The sequence below is a fragment of the Danaus plexippus genome (assembly GCF_018135715.1).
Source record: "Danaus plexippus chromosome 16 unlocalized genomic scaffold, MEX_DaPlex mxdp_31, whole genome shotgun sequence".
Taxonomy (NCBI): domain Eukaryota; kingdom Metazoa; phylum Arthropoda; class Insecta; order Lepidoptera; family Nymphalidae; genus Danaus; species Danaus plexippus.
In genome coordinates this window covers 1,300,161-1,318,714 of record NW_026869852.1, presented here as the reverse complement: position 1 = coordinate 1,318,714, position 18,554 = coordinate 1,300,161, and the positions used below count along the sequence as shown (strand labels likewise).

Genomic DNA, 18,554 nt, shown 5'->3' with positions numbered 1-18,554 from the left:
TTAAAAAAAAAGTCTCTTTATTGGATATAAAACCTCTTTTGTAAGTGGACTTAAAATTATTTTTCATACACTCCGTCACGCCTACTTCCAGGTTTTGTAATTGGTTTAGATTGAGATCATAAAGACAGCCGGCCCAAACTGGAAGCAAATTGCGCAGAACAGAGACAATTGGGCAGCTTTGGAAGAGGCCCTTACCCAATAATGGGATTCCTACAAAATATGCTAGGTTAATAATTAGATATAGTATAAGTATACAAATTAATAAAAAATAAACTAAATAGAAATACAGTTCAAAGCTATAAAAGAAAAATGTATATTATTTTTTAAAATAAACAAATTTGGTTAATTATTAAACATATAAAACGAGCTTAAGTAAATATATTTAGATTTAAGTATATAAATATATATTAAACATGTATGTTTAGGCTGTACAAGTTAGTAAATTTAAAAAGAAAAATTATGTAAAACTAATTAGTAGGAAATAAAAGGCATTCTTATTTTATTTTTTTTATTTTATAGATTAAAAACAGGTTTGGGATTAAAATGGTATGATCGTTTAAAATGTACAGAGTCCTTTATCATGAAAAAGATGAGAACTATGTATAAATGTAAAACATTTACGTAATAAAAAAAACGACATAAATATAAACACTTTCAATGTTAGTCATAAGTTGTTGATCGCATGCAGACGGAAAAAATTTGGAATATTAAAAAAAAAAGTGGTTCTTTATAAGCAGTCCCTAGTAAGAGTTTACGACGGCCAACTAAATACCGGACGTCATCACGTTTTTTATTCATACATTCGGGTCGATAAGATTACACACGGGGATTTGTGATGAAAAAAGTTTGAAAGCTGGGGATATTTAGAAAAATTGCTTATTTGATGGCTACAATACATTTAAAATTTTATAATAATTCTATTTACACCGTCTCTTCAACATTTTGTTAAGTTATAACATTGCTATTACTTAACAATTTTGAACTTATGCAGAACCCAAAATTATGTAACATAAAATCAATTATTTATAATCAAGATTATTATTAAATGTAAACGAACTGTCTGTTCAACACCTGTAATAAAGGCATCTGATAAACATAACATCAATCTATAAGAACATATGCCAACTTATAAAAATATGTACAAAACATAGATCATAATTTAAATTTAGTAAAGAAATATTTATTTTCTAAGACATATTAAGATGAAATAGGTTTTAACACGACCAGCCTCTTCCAGATAATCTATGTTATCTACAATTATTGATACAATTTCCTATTTACAATGAGATGTTATCAGTATATATACCGCGGTGGACCCAAGTCGCCTTCAGTGTTGATTGGAACGTCAAGATGGCGCGGCAAGGCAGAGACATGTTTAGAAAGCTAGTTGTAGACGTATTTCTCATCAGCGCGTGTGAGTTTACAATTTTGACATTTCTATTTATTAATTATCTGTGACTCTGATAATTTATTAAGTTTCGCTATTAAAGTTAACGACTTAGGCGTTAATTGGACAGCCTAGATGATTTTTATCTGAAACATTAAAAAAAATATATAATTTGTCTCGATTTATTGTGATCGTGTTTCAATGTTTAAGATTCTTTAATTAATTAAATAAATGATGTGTTTTTTTTTTTTAAATAGTTTTAATTAATGTGTTATCTTTGAAGAAGAATTTATGTTTGTTTTCAGTGGGACTATCCATATATTTGTTGAATTCTTTGGTGGTGCCATTTCGAAGAGGCTTTTTCTGTGACGACGAGAGCCTCATGTTCCCTTATAAGAACGACACTGTCAGCACTCCGGTGTTGAGAATTTACGGTTTAGCTCTACCAATATTGGCCGTAAGTAGGAATTTCCTTTTATAAGAGATCTTTTATTGTGTCGTTACTGACAGGAGAATCAACACTGCTTGGATTTAATTCCTAACTTTTTAGACAGTAGACAGTGCTAAATCTGTTTATTAAAACAATATCACATGCTAAATAAAAAAGAAACATTTGCTATCCATAATAACATTAAAACTTTTCGAATTCTTTTCCAAATTTGAATCATAAACGATTTCAATTATACATATTACCTCAACATTCATAAAACCACATATTTTCCATCAAATCACATACAACCATTGCCGATGTAATAGATATGTTAAAACCAAACGTGCAAATTATCACGGATATAAGAACAGGTTAATTTATAATGTAAATGTTAGTACAATTACGCTATTATTAAATGGCTGCGAAGCTAGTCTGAGTGCCATTAATTATTATGATACAGCTCTTCGTATAAATGAAGTGTAAAATTTAATAGCACTATTGTAATCCTTAATAATTACAAGCTTTTACAAATCTTATATTGTAGTTGGTACTATTAAAATATTTTACTAACATTTTATAACTATAGAATGTTCGAGAACAATACGTAGGTGTGTAAGAAATATTATAATGTGATTTCTTATAGCTATGTATTTTCTAGTTCCTGGTATGCGAATGGGTGCTGTTCAGAGGGGAGAATGAAAAAGTGAAACTCCTCTCGTTCAGTGTTCCAGCTTGGCTGAGAGGCTTCTATTGTCCACTGGCATCATTTTCATTTGGAGCCTGTTTCATTGAGCTCACAACGAATATCGCAAAAGTCGTAATTGGAAGACCACGGCCACACTTCTTTGATGTAAGTCGATCGATTCATCTCTGTAATCACCAGCTGAGGCATATTGTTTACTCTACCTGTTCTAATCACTTGTAAAAGAGATCAGAGCAAAATATTTTGAAAGTCAATTTAGTAATTTTTAATAACTATCAAATGAGGCAGTTTATGTATAATAACTCTTGTTTGTAACCCAAATTAAATTTTGTGTTTTATCTAGTTATCTTTTTAATGTTTAGTAACTTTCCAAAAGATAAGTTGAGTTTAACGTTACAAATTACAATGGCGACGTCACATTACCTAATTATCCTATGAAAAGATTCTTACAAGTAGGATTAACCTTTAAAACACAGGCATTTCTGAACTTCATTTCATACATCTATTATTATAAAGTCGGATCTTGTTCGTCTTCTGTTTTACAAAATTAAAACAAAAAAAGAAGATTTGATAAGAATTGAAAGTCTCTATGAATAAAATGATGGAAGTTAGCAGTTGTTAATCAACATTTAAAAAAAGAACTGGATAGTTTTCAACTACTTTTATGTACGATTTAGACCTTCAATGATATGAAAAAATACGTTAAAAATACTAATTATATTTAAAATAAACCATAATTGACAAGTTAAGATTATTATTTGTTTTGCAAGTAAGATAAGCTAAAGTTTTCGAACGCGGAAAAATGAAGCACAGTTGTATCTTCATTGATTTATTAATTAATTTATTTATTTATAAAAAAACACGTTATAAGTTCATGGCCGCAGTCTTGTATGAAAAAAAAAATTGTAACCTTATATTAAAAAAAAAAAAACTACAAAAAAGTATTTAGTCATAGATATAAAAAAATATCCAAAGAGCGATTGAAATGACACGTTATAGTTGTCAGCAACGAGTGATAAATAAAAACCACAAGACGCTCTGACATACGCAAGGCTATTTTTTATTCGGTTGATTGATATTCCTTACATTGCTTGTAAATTTTTTACGACACTGATTTAATTTAAGCCCAATGATGTTTCAATTACCTTTCATATTTACTAATTTAAAATCTGTAGTGAGCTATGAATGTGTAAGATAAAATGAATTTTGTATGTATTCAGCTCTGCAAACCGTCAATAGACTGTAGTGCTCCTGAGTGGCAGCGGAGGTACATCGAATCTCACGAGTACTCCTGCACAGGAGACAGGACCGAGCATATGGGAGACATGCACATGTCTTTCCTCAGTGGACATTCGGCTTGGTCTGCTTTCACCATGTTCTATTTGGCTGTAAGTGAACCATTATTAAACATTAATTTATCTTAATTTAATTAACATATTGGCTTAGTCAACCTGAAATAGTTGTTTTTTTTAATTATGTATATGAATAATATAAATAAAATTTCTACAATAAGAGTAAGCTAAGTTACTCATTATTACATCAGCTATTTGCCAATGTAAGTCCCGTCAAAATTTGTCATGTCGTTTCAGAGATTAGCCGTAAAAAACAGACAGACAGACAAGTCGAAAAACAGACGAAAATTTTATAGATTGTAACGTTAGTATAAGAAGTATGTACACATAAATATGCATCAGTAATAAGTGACGATTTAAATATTTCAAAAAGACATTCATATTTAACAGATGTCAAACTTTGAGATTTATTTATTTTTTTGCGAATTAATTCTTCATGTCATTTATGTTTCGTATATTAACATCCGATTCTATTGCGGAATTCGTTTTTCCTTAACAAGCCTCTTAATTTTTTTTATTGCGCGCTGTCAACTAACTAAGCTATGATGATTTTTTTTTTTTGGAAAAATTTTTTCGACGATCATTTTTTACATGCTTCCGTCTAGAAACAGATATATTCATTTTAATTGTATTCACTGTGACATTAGCAATTTTTTGTGACAGTTGTACCTCGAAAAGCGTGTTGTATGGCGCGGGACTCGCGTCTTACGTCACTCCCTTCAATTCGTCGCTGTGATGCTGAGTTGGTTCACGGCCCTATCTCGTGTGTCTGACTACAAACATCACTGGAGCGACGTACTCGCTGGCTATTTCATGGGCATGACCTTCGCTGTACTAGTTGTGAGTATCACAAGATAATGAACATGCAGCCATACACAGCATACATGCATATTTAATATATAATATTATCGTTATTATAACTTCTTATATACATTAATTAATTCATTTTTAATCTAACATATAGGTTACATATTACATAAAATAGTAACAATTGTATATTTTAAAAAACAGACATAATTCACACTTATTAGTTACACTTTTTGATTGTGCTGTGCACAACACAAGACGATTAGGAATGTTTCAAACAAAAAATTATGTAATATATCAATAGCAAGAGTAAGGTGGGACTTTTGTAATTTAACATGTGAGTCCATTTAAACTTGCCCACACATATCTACCCATAGTTATAAATTAAAATAATATTTGTAGTATTTTTATTTTTTTATAGCCATAGAGCTTTTCTTTAGTAACGACTTAGTGAAATAGGGAAATTATGATAATAATAAAATGAATTATGTATTTCATCAGTGGACATGGGGTACGGACATTTTGGAACCAAGACAAAAACACAGGCCAGTGCCGAGCGAACTAGCTTCAATACAACACCAACAGATGGCGCTGCCTGCTTGATTAGAAATATTGAATATGATATAATTAAGATGTATTAGTTTTAAGACCTACTTAGAAATACGCTAAATACGAAAATCTTGAAAACATAATTAAGTAGACTTATTTATTTATAATAAAGGATCTCAATATAAGCATCTACGGTATGATTTATTTCTATGATCCTATGGCTCATACTATTTTCTCTCGTGTCTGATAAGTAAAGTTAGAAATGTTAGGAATATAATTAAATGATGGCATTGTTCTAGGATTTAACGAATATCAAATTTCATAGTTTAAAAATACACAAGCGCCTAGTCAAATATAATAGCAATTTTGTAGATATGTTTTTTGAACAGTCACATTTTTTCCACGTCAGTGGTATGTTATTTAGACACAGATCCCTTTTTTTTTCAAACTTAATGTCATGCTAAAAAAATGATTCACTGCAACACACTGTCGGTATTCTATAGACACTATATTTCAAGTGTTGCTAGTTTAAATATTTTTTATAAAATCGTCCATTACAGTCATCCTAATATGCTTATTCAATTCTCATTAAAATTTAGCCTCTATCATAACTGAAAATATATTCTATACGAAAGACTTTATTACATTAACCTATGCTGGGACCCGGCTCCCGTTGATGTCTTCTATATTAATAGTAAGACTTCCAAAGTTACTCTAAAATCAACATACATACTCATTCATTTATATCCAAACAAACCTCATAAACAAAATATTTTAGGTTCGATTGTAATAAGTACTATAAAAGTTTTATTCGCACACTGAGATGCTATTGTTGATATACGGTTCCACTCACCTGTGTTGACCGTAGATGACTTTGTAGTTTAAAGAAGTCAATTTTGAATCTTATTGCGTTAAATTAAGGTGCAAGTTAGCCTTTAAAGTTGAATTCTATATTAGTAGAGTTTACTTTCTCCGGCGGGCGATTTAGTCCGGAATGCCCGATGTACTGCCCAAGCCGCTTCTTCGCTACCTTTGCTTGTCATAGACTAAAATACTCACATGTTCCGTTACGTATAAGCACATAAAACCTGAATTAAAAACAAATCAGAATAATATGGATATCCTGTAGTACTGTACTGTACTATATAAAAATTTCCTAAATACAATTATAAAAATAAGAGTATAAAATGTTCTGCTACATTTACAAACATTATATTTGTTAAAATTGTTCATTCATTAAAAATGTTCTAAATTACATTCCTGTATAAAGCTTTAATGAAGTATTTCCAGTTTTCTTTTATTATATTATGTGAAAATTAAAAAAAAAACCTTTAATAGTCGTAAACTCGGAGTCATTCAACAAGAAGGTTCTTTATCATTGCCTCGAGTGCCGTAAACAATCGCGGGCAGTTCTCTGCCGGCCCCCGCGAGCGTCGCGCGTCCGATGACCGTACGGCTGACAGGTGGCAAATTAAAAAGTTAAAATGTCACATTCTATGCAATGACATTTTTCGTTTTTTTTTAATTTAAAGTGATGCATAGATTTTCTTACGTGTCAGTGTTGTGAGTGTGCAAGTACGTTACTATAATTGACACCGAGAAGGTTATATATTTCAATGTTGGCAGAGTTTTGCTCTATCATTTCGTTAATATAACCTGAGCTAACGCAGGGACTGTTTTTTGTTTGAAATGTTTTATGTTTAAGTTACTCGCGTATTTGATAGCCTTACGTATCCTATTATAATTAAAGTAATTTTATTCTATTACAACTGCTAGCATAAATTGTTCTTTTTATCGTTGAATAGGTAAAATTTATCACGTCTTTTATGTTCATTTCATTACGAATACGAAGACTCTTTTTTAAAAATATTTATCAAAGAAAGCAAAGTTTAAATTCATTAGTTGTAACATAACAGAAAGCACCTCGAAAATCCGTGTGAATACTCGTAAGTAAATAGCGCGAACGGTTTTTCATGAAATTAACTAGTTAAAATTGAACTAACTGTGCAGCCAGATAAATATATTTATTATTACTTTTAAACAAAGTCAAAAATATTGAAAAAAATACAGCATTAGAACTAATGTGAATAAAGTGCCAACAGTTTAATTCCTTATTTCTAAAGCCCGCATAACGACCGCATTACCATAAAATGTATATATCTCAACATTATCGTCTTCCTAATGAAATTGCATGATTGAACAACAATAAAGAAATTAACCGGATGTAACCGACAACCTTCGGCACAGATAACAATATTTAAAAAACAGAAACCTGTATAATATTTACAATATTTGTATTTGCAAAAACTTATCACTCTAGACATATTTAAAAGATGACATTTTGTTCGGTATTATTAGATTGTATGGATGTGGATTTTAATATTCATAAATAAACACATAAATTTTACCTTATATATTTTGTAGAACATTAAGTATTAAGTAACATATAAGCTAATAATATATAATTTAATATAATACATTTATAAACTTTGCGAACCTACCTTCTAAACTGCACAAATGTTAAATGTAAATTAATTTAAAAACCAAGTCTAGTACATTTATAATAATAACCGAGAAAGAATAAATGAAATATCAGGGATGACTTTATATATTTATAATATACATGTCTCACATTAAGGAAAGTATGGCGAAAAACCTGACCTGACCAACAACAAAAGAATACAGAAATTAATAATATATTTTTTTTATATTCCTAATTATATAAGAACTTTGATTTGAATTATGAAGCTAAAATATTCTTTAATGTAAAGTATCTGTTGATGATGAAAAGGTATTGTAAAATTCACAAGAAGTAAAACGTCGCTTGTAAAGTTTTCATAGCAGAGCAAGTCACGATACTTATCCGAATGTACGACGAATATTATATTAAAACCTAGAACCTATAAAAAAAAACATCTAATCAGTCTAGTAATAACAACATTTATGGTGCATCTTTTTTCAGCGTAACTTTAAACGAATCAGCTAGAGAAATACTACATACACAATACTAGGTTGGTTTTCGTGTTTGTCTAGCTTGTATGTATATGCATATGAAGGACATTATTACGTCAGTGGCTAGTATTTTTAAGGCTTATATAAGGGATTTAATTCATTGAGTAAGTCGGCTTTAACGTCACCCACACGTCACCCACGTGTATTGACCAACACTGGCCAAAACCCACCAACATTCATACAAAATTAATACTGATATAGTTAAATCTAATTAGAAAGTCGTTCGATTTCCTCTTAAATTACAAAACCAGGATTACAGTTTAAAATAAACATTAAAATGAATAAATTACAGAGAGAATATGAAAAAATCTTTTATATTGTTGCAAATAAATTTTTATAAGGCGTAACATTATTTGATTGTGAAATTTTTTAACACTTATGGAATGAGTTGGCGCGCCCGTATCCAATTATATCCATGTCGTAACAAATGCTTAATAACAAAGATTAATTCTATTCGAGATTTAAAAAACAGTAAAATCCAATTTCAAACAAGGCTCAACTTTAAATTTTCAACAGATCTTACTAAAAAGTGAATTTATATAAGTAAAGTGAAGTAAGAAGATTGTTTTATGACACGTTTTAGCACTCGTCACTTCTATAATATATACAACTTAGGTGGTATTAAATATTAGTTCCAATAACCTGTATTTTTTTTTTTTTATAAATTTAACATATTGTAAATTTTCTGTATAATCACAGACGTCTGATGTCATTGTTTTATTATAACGCTAATATTTATTAGATTTGTCTGACTAACCGATTGTAAACCGATTTCATAGTAAATAAAAGGTCAAATTTTCAATGCTGAACCACAAAAAAGTGCGTTTTTAAATATCAGTGAATATAATCTTTTATTCTTTCTGAAAGGAATTTCTTAATGCTTGGAAATGTCCAGCAAATGGAAAATCTTCATTAATATATACATTTTAATTTCCTAAACAATAACAATATAATAATTTTTCTGTGTAAACGATATATATATAGTACATAATTTTTAATTTGTAACGTTTGATCTAAAGCATTCTGCCTCGCACGTCAAAATATACATACAGACTTCAACAGTCGTCTGTTCAACATTGACAGCTAGATTAATAAACCTTCAATAGACAATGTAGACAGAGAGCTTTCCACATCACTCGTCTAATGATTTATTACGTGGAGAACATAATTACAAAATTATAATTAGGATTTCATCTAAATATAAATGATCATTTAATCGTATATGCGTCCTGCATATCCTTTAGTATAATTTTATGAGATTATAAGACTTTAGAAGAGGTTAGAAGAAATTATAAGACTTTAGTATTCATATTTTTCCTCTATCTCAACAGTTTTTTTTTTCGACAATTAATTATTCAGCGTTCGCTTACTTATACATATATTCAATTAAGCATACACAATAGCATACAATGGTTGGTCCTAACAAGGAACAGAACGATCCACGGCCTATCATTACATCGCACGCTCCAATACTCTGTACTAACTGTACTCGAGTGCAAATTATAAGAGAAACGCGATTTCTAGAAACTACTACATACTATTAAATTCGACTATGGACCTCCTTCTTGCCTACCTCGTTTTATTCGTATGTTAATATGCAACGGATAACTATTGTTTCGTTAATTATTGGTGGTATTGTAGCTGTTACGAATAAGTGAAAATCTATAATGAATTAACTTCTATGCTATAGCTAAGATGTCCTTGAGATAAACAAATTTAGATCTCATAACTTTAATTGTTTCACTTGTAGAAATAAGAAAATTAACATGTTAATTTTGTTATAACAAAATTATAGCTTTTGTAATGTATCCAAAGGGTTTTAGGTTTGCATGACAACATCCTATCACATAATACCCCACTAGCTTAAGGCAACGGTACGCGGCGAGCATTAATTTGCTAATAAACAGCACATGCAGACAACAGTGCAATCATAGCGAATAAAATGCTATACGAGCGTATACAGTATAGAGGAATATGTAGGACATATGAGAGAGAGAACATTGATGATTTTGGACCTAAATTTATTCTGATAGTCACTGTAAAATAGGGTAAATAATGTTATATAGGGCGAACCAGGGGTTCCCGGATCGATATAACTTGTAAGCTACCGTGTTAATGTGTGGAGGTTAATGAACTTGATAACTCCCGAAAACTCCTTGGTCCGTATAAAGAACGAGTATCTAATATATGTAAGTGTGACAATGTTGATGTGAGTGTAGTGTTGAATTATGACGTGAACGTAGAAATAGCCATGTATCGGCCAAATTTCTACGAGAGCACGTGCTTTCGTTGCAACGAAATTGTGTATCAAGTGGACAGGGTTGGCCCGTTGAAGGATTTCACATTCTTTCACAGCGGATGTTTCAAATGCGCTGTATGCGGCACCAAGCTGACTTTGAAGGTAAGAAATTTGTTGTTTATTATGTATATAATTCGATTAAAAAAAAAAATAAAGCGTAGTTAATGAAACAAGCCTTTAAAGGACTTCTGCCGTTCACCCCAACTATACATTGTACCCTTACCTTTGGGTAAAATATTCACCGCAGTCATGCCGTAATTATGACATTGAATAGACAGAAATGTAAATGTCATTTAATATTTAAAAAAAAAAACAGAAAGTTTAAAGATTGTAATGAAATTATAATTTTGGATATAACTCACGTACATTTTCCATAATATTTTAAGATTTCCAATTGTATATCTTAAAATGTACGTTTACTCGTGAAAATCTTAGAAATTGTTATTTAAATAATAATTTCTCGGAAACTTTTACCTTTCTCCTAAAAAGTTGTTAGCTTGTATCATAGTACGAATGTTCTCACACAACAATCAAATTTAAACTTAAAACTTCAATGATACCTTACACAATAAGCATCATGAATCAAAATGTTTACTTCGCCTTAAGCATTTGATATACAACCGTTCAAAAACATAAGTGCATTGTGAACTTTTATCATTGAATAAAATTTAAACGAAATACTTTAAAAATTCTTATCTCCTTTTTATTTACATTATACCTGGCACTCGGAACAACAAAAGGACAAATTCGTTTATAGTTTTGAAGGTCATTTAAATGTCAACTAACACTTGTCCCGAAGAAGGCAATACTCAGCAAGGTTGACGAGTAATAAAATACATAAGAGAGATTTCATTATTAGGATAATTTTATAACAACAGAAGATATTTTATACATTATAAGAAAACTATTTTCAATTATAATCTTTATTTAACACAATAAACAATGTAGATTTGTCTTTGGGCGGTGTCAGAATATTACGGCTATTGATAGAATTATTATATGTCCTATATATTTTACATACATGAGACGAAATCGGTCAGCAATCCATGGATTCAACGTGCGGGTCTCGGGTGCATAGCGTTGGAGGGAGAGGAGCTTCAACAGTGCCTCCGACCTGCGGCCCAGGTGTCGGTTTAAGGGGCCTCTATCGGGGCGTTAAACGCTCTCCTCCACCGCGAAAGCTCCTCTCTCTACCTAAACAAATTTGAAACGAACCTACTCAGGCCGAATAAAAAATACTTAAAAGTATTTTTAAATATATTGCCTAAATCTTCTATTATATATTTGTAAATGTACCAGAAGCTACGTGTAAATCCTGGTATTAGAAATTTATATTTTTGTATTTTGTATGTGGTGTCAGGAATCGAATTCATTCTCACGGCGTAGTGACGGTAGAGCAATGGTCAGCATCTTCACACGTTACATGATATTTTGCCCATACAACAATATACCACCCGGCGCCGTTTCCGAGTTTGTTGATTAAAATATCACGTACTTAACGTTATAATAAATATCAATGGTTTTTCACCCAAACTTCGTAATACGATTAGTAAATCACTTTAGTCTATGAGACTGTAGTGTCATTTCGTGTAACAGAAATTATAAGCTATTCTTGTTGATTCATGTATAAAAATGCTACATTTTACGAACGATTTGGCACTTATCTTAAATTTAAGTTTAAATAATATATATATATGGAAATTTTTGATTCCGAGCTTATAACACAGGCCGCTTGTGTTTCTTTTGATCGAGTAACATAAAATTGCTCATACAAAATTAAAACATTTATTATAATGAATAGTAGCTACATATACAGGTAGTACATATTAAGATAACCAAGTAATTAATAATATCAGTCAAACAAATGTATATACTTATATGAATTAGTTTGTTAGCTACTGTATAAATATCAAACATTTAATTCTCTTTGTAAACGTCCTCACTAACAAACAGTTCAGCTTCTCATACAGTTTAAATGAAAATCAACATCATATAGTAAATATAAAATGAAAATGTCTACATATAATTTGGTAAACAAATATGAGTCACAAGTTATTAACCTGTCGGCTGTTACTCACTGTATTGTAATTACTGTTACTTTTACTTATTGTTTTATTTTGGAGGCCGTGCGTTATGTTCACCAAATATGGAACGTATTCAAAAGTGAATTAATATAATCATTACGTACTAATATAATACGATACGATAACTCGACTTTTATAAATGATGTTCGGTATTAATCATATTCGGTTTGGTACTTAAATATTATGATTAAAGCGGTATTATACAAATTATGGCTATATAATATGTAGACAATTACCTGATTCGGAACGTGATAAAAAAGCTATGGATTTTTTTTTTATTCAATGTCAATGTCAAAAAAAGCTGCCTGTTAAAAAAAGATATAGTAAATAAAAAAAAAAACAACCAAGAATAAAGAAATTCATTAATTCAATTCAAGCAAAATAAAAAAAAAATATAACAAAAAACTGAATGGTTCAAAACTCTTCGTAGTCGAATTAAGTTATTAATTCTATCGAATTGAATTCGTAGCTTTATTTATTTATAAATTCTTTATAAAAATATTTTGCAGAGTTTCTACAGATTATAACAAAAATAATATATTTCGCAGCTTTAAGTACTTTAAGCCATAATTATCAAGTTAAACCACTTAAAGGGGTGTGAACAACCGTCTTAACTTTGGAGAAATTCTAGAATATTCACTACCAACCCACTTTAGTTCAGGCCTTGAGTTATTTAATACGTAGATATTATTATAGCTTTATAAAATCATTTTACAGTTCTTTTATTTTGTATTAAAATTAAATTATTATATACATATCTAAGTGATGTTTTTAGGTTTGTGTGTAAGCATACTTATTACTCCAATGTTAATAACAACTAGAACAATTTACGTTTTTATTTGAAGCTAGACGTTAACATTGCATACTTTATTATACTGTTACAGTCATTATATATTATAATTTCAGATACTGTGAATGAGTCGTAATAATACCGCCTTCTAAGACATTTATTACTGACCACAAGTGTGTAATCGTAACACTAACACAGAGTTACCAATTTGTCATAAATAAATCAAAGTATTTTAACACGCTTTTATTAATGAGATCTAAGATTTTCGCGAGTTTTATTCATTTAAATGAAACTAGTATTCTTCGGATAAACTACGCGTGACTTATTTTTGTAAAAAACTACGAGACTACGAGACATCTCGTCTGCCCGTGATCACGGTTACTGAAAAGTAACCGAAACGTCGGGAGTATGTAGTTTTTTACAAAAATAAATTACGCGTAGTTTATCCGAAAAATACTAGTTTCATTTAACACGCTTTTATTAGTTTCACTTGTATGTTTGTTTGCATGTAATCGAAGCTTTGACTCGAATTTGCACTACTTCTAGCGATTCGATTTTATTTAAACTTTGCACACATAATAGTGACTGGTGACGTTGCGATAATTCGATTGATTTGTCTCATTGTCCTGATTAGATTTTTCAGGATTCATCAATGTCTTTCCGCATCTTTTGCGTGAGAATAAAAGAGATAGAGCTGGTAACTAGTAAGGCAATTAGCACACACAAACTCATGGATAGGTAAATACTTGCTTGTGCTCTAATTTTTGTATGAAAAACTTGTAACTTTTTGTATGTAGTGTAAGTATACAAACTTTTGGAAAACTTTCGGAACCAAACGATGATGACCGTCGCTCCTTTCTATATGAAACCAATTAATTCCACAATTACCAATATTTCACCAATCAGCTATGAGATTAATTAAATAGATTTAATACCGCTGTTAATTAATAAAATATTAAACGATTCCGATAGAAAGTTTCATTGATTGAAATATTTTTATAAATCGCCCAAGTCGGCGATATGTTTATATAGCAAAAACTTTTAAAGCACATCAGCGGTTTATGAGAAAGCGATGATCAACAAACTCACAGACTTACTTTTAAACACTAACAATATCAACTTTCTCAACGATTTGGATATTAAATTTGAAATATTTATATGAAATAATGTTGATACTGATTTGAAAAATGTTATGTATTTTTTAAATTGGATAAGTATGGCTTAGTAATGGTTAGAATCTTTGTTTGAGGATTCAAAGAAAAAATACTGTTAGTGTCGGGGTACTAGCAAAATAAGCCGTTTAATGTGTAACAGAAATGTTTGACATCATATAAAATTTTCATGTACCTATGAATGCTACCATGGTAACTTTTTCTTGCCATCGTCTTTTTTGCGCCCATACATCTGCGATCATATCAGAACAGAAAATTTTCCTTGCAGCTCTCCACATAGATTTCATTTTTATTTAAAAAAAACTTTTGACCTCTTTTCTTTCTTTTTTTGACCCATATATTGTATTTCAGACATACTACAATAATCAGCATTGGACGGAGGATAAGGAGGTTTATTGTTCGAGCCACGTTCCTAAGATCGGACCAGGTCACTTGGATAACTCCTCAGTAGGCATTAGGAGTGCGTTGAACGTGCCCAGAAGTAACAACTACGTGAACGAGCAGATCCGAGGTTACGCCAGGAATAGCCATGAAGCTGAACGTAAGGGACTTTCTTTACCTTAAGTAAATTATCTTTCAAAGAAAATTTCGTATGTTTAGCTAAACGGCGCGCGTGATATAAAATATGAAGGACAGCTTACAATTTTTTTTGTACATTTCACAATATGATAGTTTCACTGCTGACATAGAATACAATAATCGAGTTATGACATCTTGGTTAAGTTGGATCCAAGATGTAGATGCCAGAGAATCTTACGGCAAGCCTTTTAGTAACTTCAATTGATTTTATTTAATTACAAGTTTTAATGTCTACAAAAAAAAAATCTAATATTTTCTCGGTGTGTCACTTACCTATTATAGTTTTAAAATGTTTGTGAGTGTACATATTCTCTGACATATATACAGATATAATTAATAAGACGTTCAATGTTTTCTGTATAAATAAGAATGATATACGTATATTATTTTAAAACTGCAAAAAAAAAATAACACACAGACAAAATCAAGTCACACACATTAATTAATTATTTATTCAACAAAAATATATTCTGATCAAGGGATTTGTGTAAAAGAAAGCTGCTCACGTATCTAAGTACGTAATTAGTATTGATAATTAATATAATTTACACGTAGGTAATATTGTTCAAACATAATTATTACTGATAGTAAACTTTATTGGGATATTACAAGTGAAGGTCAAGTATAAAGTGTTTTAAATTCAACTTCAAACATTGATTTTAAACTCGTTATTTTTATTCAATTCTTAATAAAAATTATGGTGTAAATTGGTCTTAAAGACGGTCAATAAATTTGTCAAATCCACACGATGACTTAAATAAGTGCATTTTCTCAAATCTATTTTAATGAAATGTTCTTTAAAAAATAATACAGAAAATTTTATTATTATGCTCATGTATATTAAAAAAAGTCTTACTTCATATTTGGAAAAGAGCTCATAGTATAACAGTTCTTGATAGATATTTTATCCAAAAACCACCGCGAGGAAACTGTCTATCCGGTGACATAAACCTCATCAAAATCGTCAAACGCGTTTGAGAGCTGTGATTAAACAGACATCACAATAATATCAACACTCACAACAACGTCACATTTACAACAACAAATTTAATCGATCTTAGATTACATTTCTTTAATTTTGATAAATTCATAACATACATACGAAAACTTTATTGATACAACGAAACCCATAGATCATGTGAAAATGCAGAACTTGATATGAGCAACAGGTTTATGTGACGGGATGTTAAATAACATTTATATAACATTAATAAGTAATTCACGAGACTGACTGAACGGCTTCACAAGTGTTTCATATATATATTATATATGACAATGTATGTAGGGATGTTTGTTTCTATTCATCGATCATCGCTTTCATTATAAACATAACTTAAGTACTTGAATCATTTGTTGTGGTAACTCAATTTTATTTTTAAATTTCCATATATCAAAGAACCCGTACGACTAACTCTTAGAGTTTATCAAAAACAGACTTTCCGTTTTGTTATAATTATATCATATTTATGATCATTGATATTAAATATTAAATTAATTTACACAACATTTTTAAGTTAAGTTAAACCGATGTCTTGAAACAAAGATTAGAACGTTCGAGCAACAATAAAAGAGATAGCAATAATTTTATCCAATATTAAAAGGAATGATATTATATATTAACTAAGCCAAAACGAAATTATTTTATATCATTGGCTCTTCGCTATAATTTTATTTGCAAATCATCTTAATCAACTGTTCTTATTAAAGACGATTAAACATTATTCATTAATTTATTTATTTATACGGAAAATAGTATGAACCGTAAAATGTAGTATAATATTTGAATTCAGAACAAAACTTAGTTGCGGTGACTTCCTAAAGGTAATTCAGAAAATTTCGTTACCGCCGTGAAAGAGTGAGAGAGTCGTTTGAAAGAGATGGAAGAACTTGTTGCAAAAGCGGTCGCATTCCAAGCGATCGCCCAGTGACCTAAAGCCTGCTTTGGACCCCACAGTGACCCGAGCCATTAAAATATGAATGGCGGAATGGAATTTACTTATTAAAACAAATTTCCGCCCGAAACGTAATAATATAAATGTTAACAGCTTCTGAACTATCAAAAGTCTTCCATGCATAAATTTTTATTATCATTTTGGCTGTTAAATTAAGATTTTGTTCTATTTTATCGAGTCTGTTTTTTTTTTTATTCAATCATTATATTTATTCAAGTTGAGTCCCTGCCGGCAGATATTTCCACGGTAGATATTTCCACTGTAACCTAATTTTTTTATAAGACTTACATATGTAGTAGGTACGTTTTGTAAGATAGTTGCCATATACAAGTATTAAGCAATACAGCTGTTAGAAATTGTATTTGCGTTATAAGAACTACTATTCGATATCTCTTTTTAATTCATATATTATGTGAGGGACAAAATATTAGTTTTACAATACAAATGTACTGTATGTTACGTTTATTTTTGTCAATAATAGAATTGAACGTTCTATGTTTCAGTAATATATAAATAACATTTAAGAACACATTAAAACATGCATTGCTTGCTAACAACTGGTTAAGTTTAAAAAAAAATCATACAGTCGTTTGTAATGAACGCGTACTGCGTACTTAAGATCATAGATTTGAGTTTTAATAGCCAGTGAAAATAATTAGTTGTTTGTTGAGATGCTAGCTGTTCTTAGAAACATATCTCTTAATCTTAAAAGAATCTATGTACACACTACATCCATCAAGTACTTTATAGCTCATTATGGAATATAATAATATTAAAGCTAAAATATATATAAGGTATAATTATTAGCATATAATTTATACATACGTTTGTATAAGTAAAAAGTAAGAGATATGCTGTCAAATACAAAACTCGTATTAGGGATACACAAGAGTTCATTGACATCATTCCGATGTAAATCTTTACATGGGAACTTAAACGCTATGTACATGCAATACGGAAGATATTTGCATAATAACATTTTCATGTTCACAGCCCGAGAATATTAAGAATCACCTATGTATGTAAATTTAATGTCTCTACTCCACATATCTGAGTATGGATATAACGATATCATAACGGAAATTGGGTGTTAAAGTTTCTCCTTATAAAGATGTTTAAATCAATGTAACAAATGTCCATGTATATATGTCTTTAAACGAGAATTAAAAATAAATCTAACAGAAGCATATTAAGTGGCATAACATTCGTACTAATGAAACCGATATTAAAATAATAATGTAGAGTTTAAATGGGCTAAAAAAACCTAATAAAATTATATGCAAAAAAGCTTTAAGTACTACATAGAATGTGTTACCCAACAAATGAACTGACTTATTGAATTATTTAATAGACAAATCACAAAAGCTCTACCAACATAAAATAATTTCACGTAATCAGACTCCAATTATAATCACCATGTTATTGGAATATTACTACA

General features: G+C 30.0%; 2 protein-coding genes across 7 annotated transcripts in view; both read left to right on the top strand.

Annotated features, from left to right (window-relative positions):
* Nucleotides 1-1,287: 1,287 nt before the first annotated feature.
* LOC116772126 (putative phosphatidate phosphatase) lies at nt 1,288-5,418 on the top strand. Its single transcript, XM_032664173.2, has 6 exons — nt 1,288-1,414; nt 1,693-1,844; nt 2,476-2,667; nt 3,741-3,908; nt 4,536-4,712; nt 5,181-5,418. Exons 1-6 carry the CDS (start codon nt 1,288-1,290, stop codon nt 5,280-5,282), a joined length of 918 nt encoding a protein of 305 aa, XP_032520064.2. The 3' UTR covers nt 5,283-5,418.
* A 1,222-nt stretch (nt 5,419-6,640) lies between these two features.
* LOC116772040 (hillarin) overlaps nt 6,641-18,554 on the top strand; it is a 30,937-nt gene continuing 19,023 nt past the window's right edge. The window contains exons 1-3 of one of the 6 annotated variants that reach the window (XM_032664062.2): nt 6,641-6,831; nt 10,307-10,641; nt 14,937-15,126. In XM_032664062.2, the coding sequence (XP_032519953.1) occupies nt 10,492-10,641; nt 14,937-15,126 (340 nt within the window). In that variant the 5' untranslated portion in view covers nt 6,641-6,831; nt 10,307-10,491. Of the gene's footprint in view, nt 6,911-10,306; nt 10,642-14,936; nt 15,127-18,554 lie in introns of all 6 variants that reach the window. The other 5 variants (XM_032664068.2, XM_032664067.2, XM_032664063.2 and 2 more) reach the window with 5 other exon arrangements.

Bases quoted from the DNA above. Each gene is read 5' to 3' on its own strand.
- LOC116772126 (XM_032664173.2), top strand. From the start codon at position 1,288: ATGTTATCAGTATATATACCGCGGTGGACCCAAGTCGCCTTCAGTGTT. The intron at 1,415-1,692 runs GTGAGTTTACAA...GTTTGTTTTCAG, and splicing joins CGTATTTCTCATCAGCGCGT to TGGGACTATCCATATATTTG. The intron at 2,668-3,740 runs GTAAGTCGATCG...GTATGTATTCAG, and splicing joins CACGGCCACACTTCTTTGAT to CTCTGCAAACCGTCAATAGA.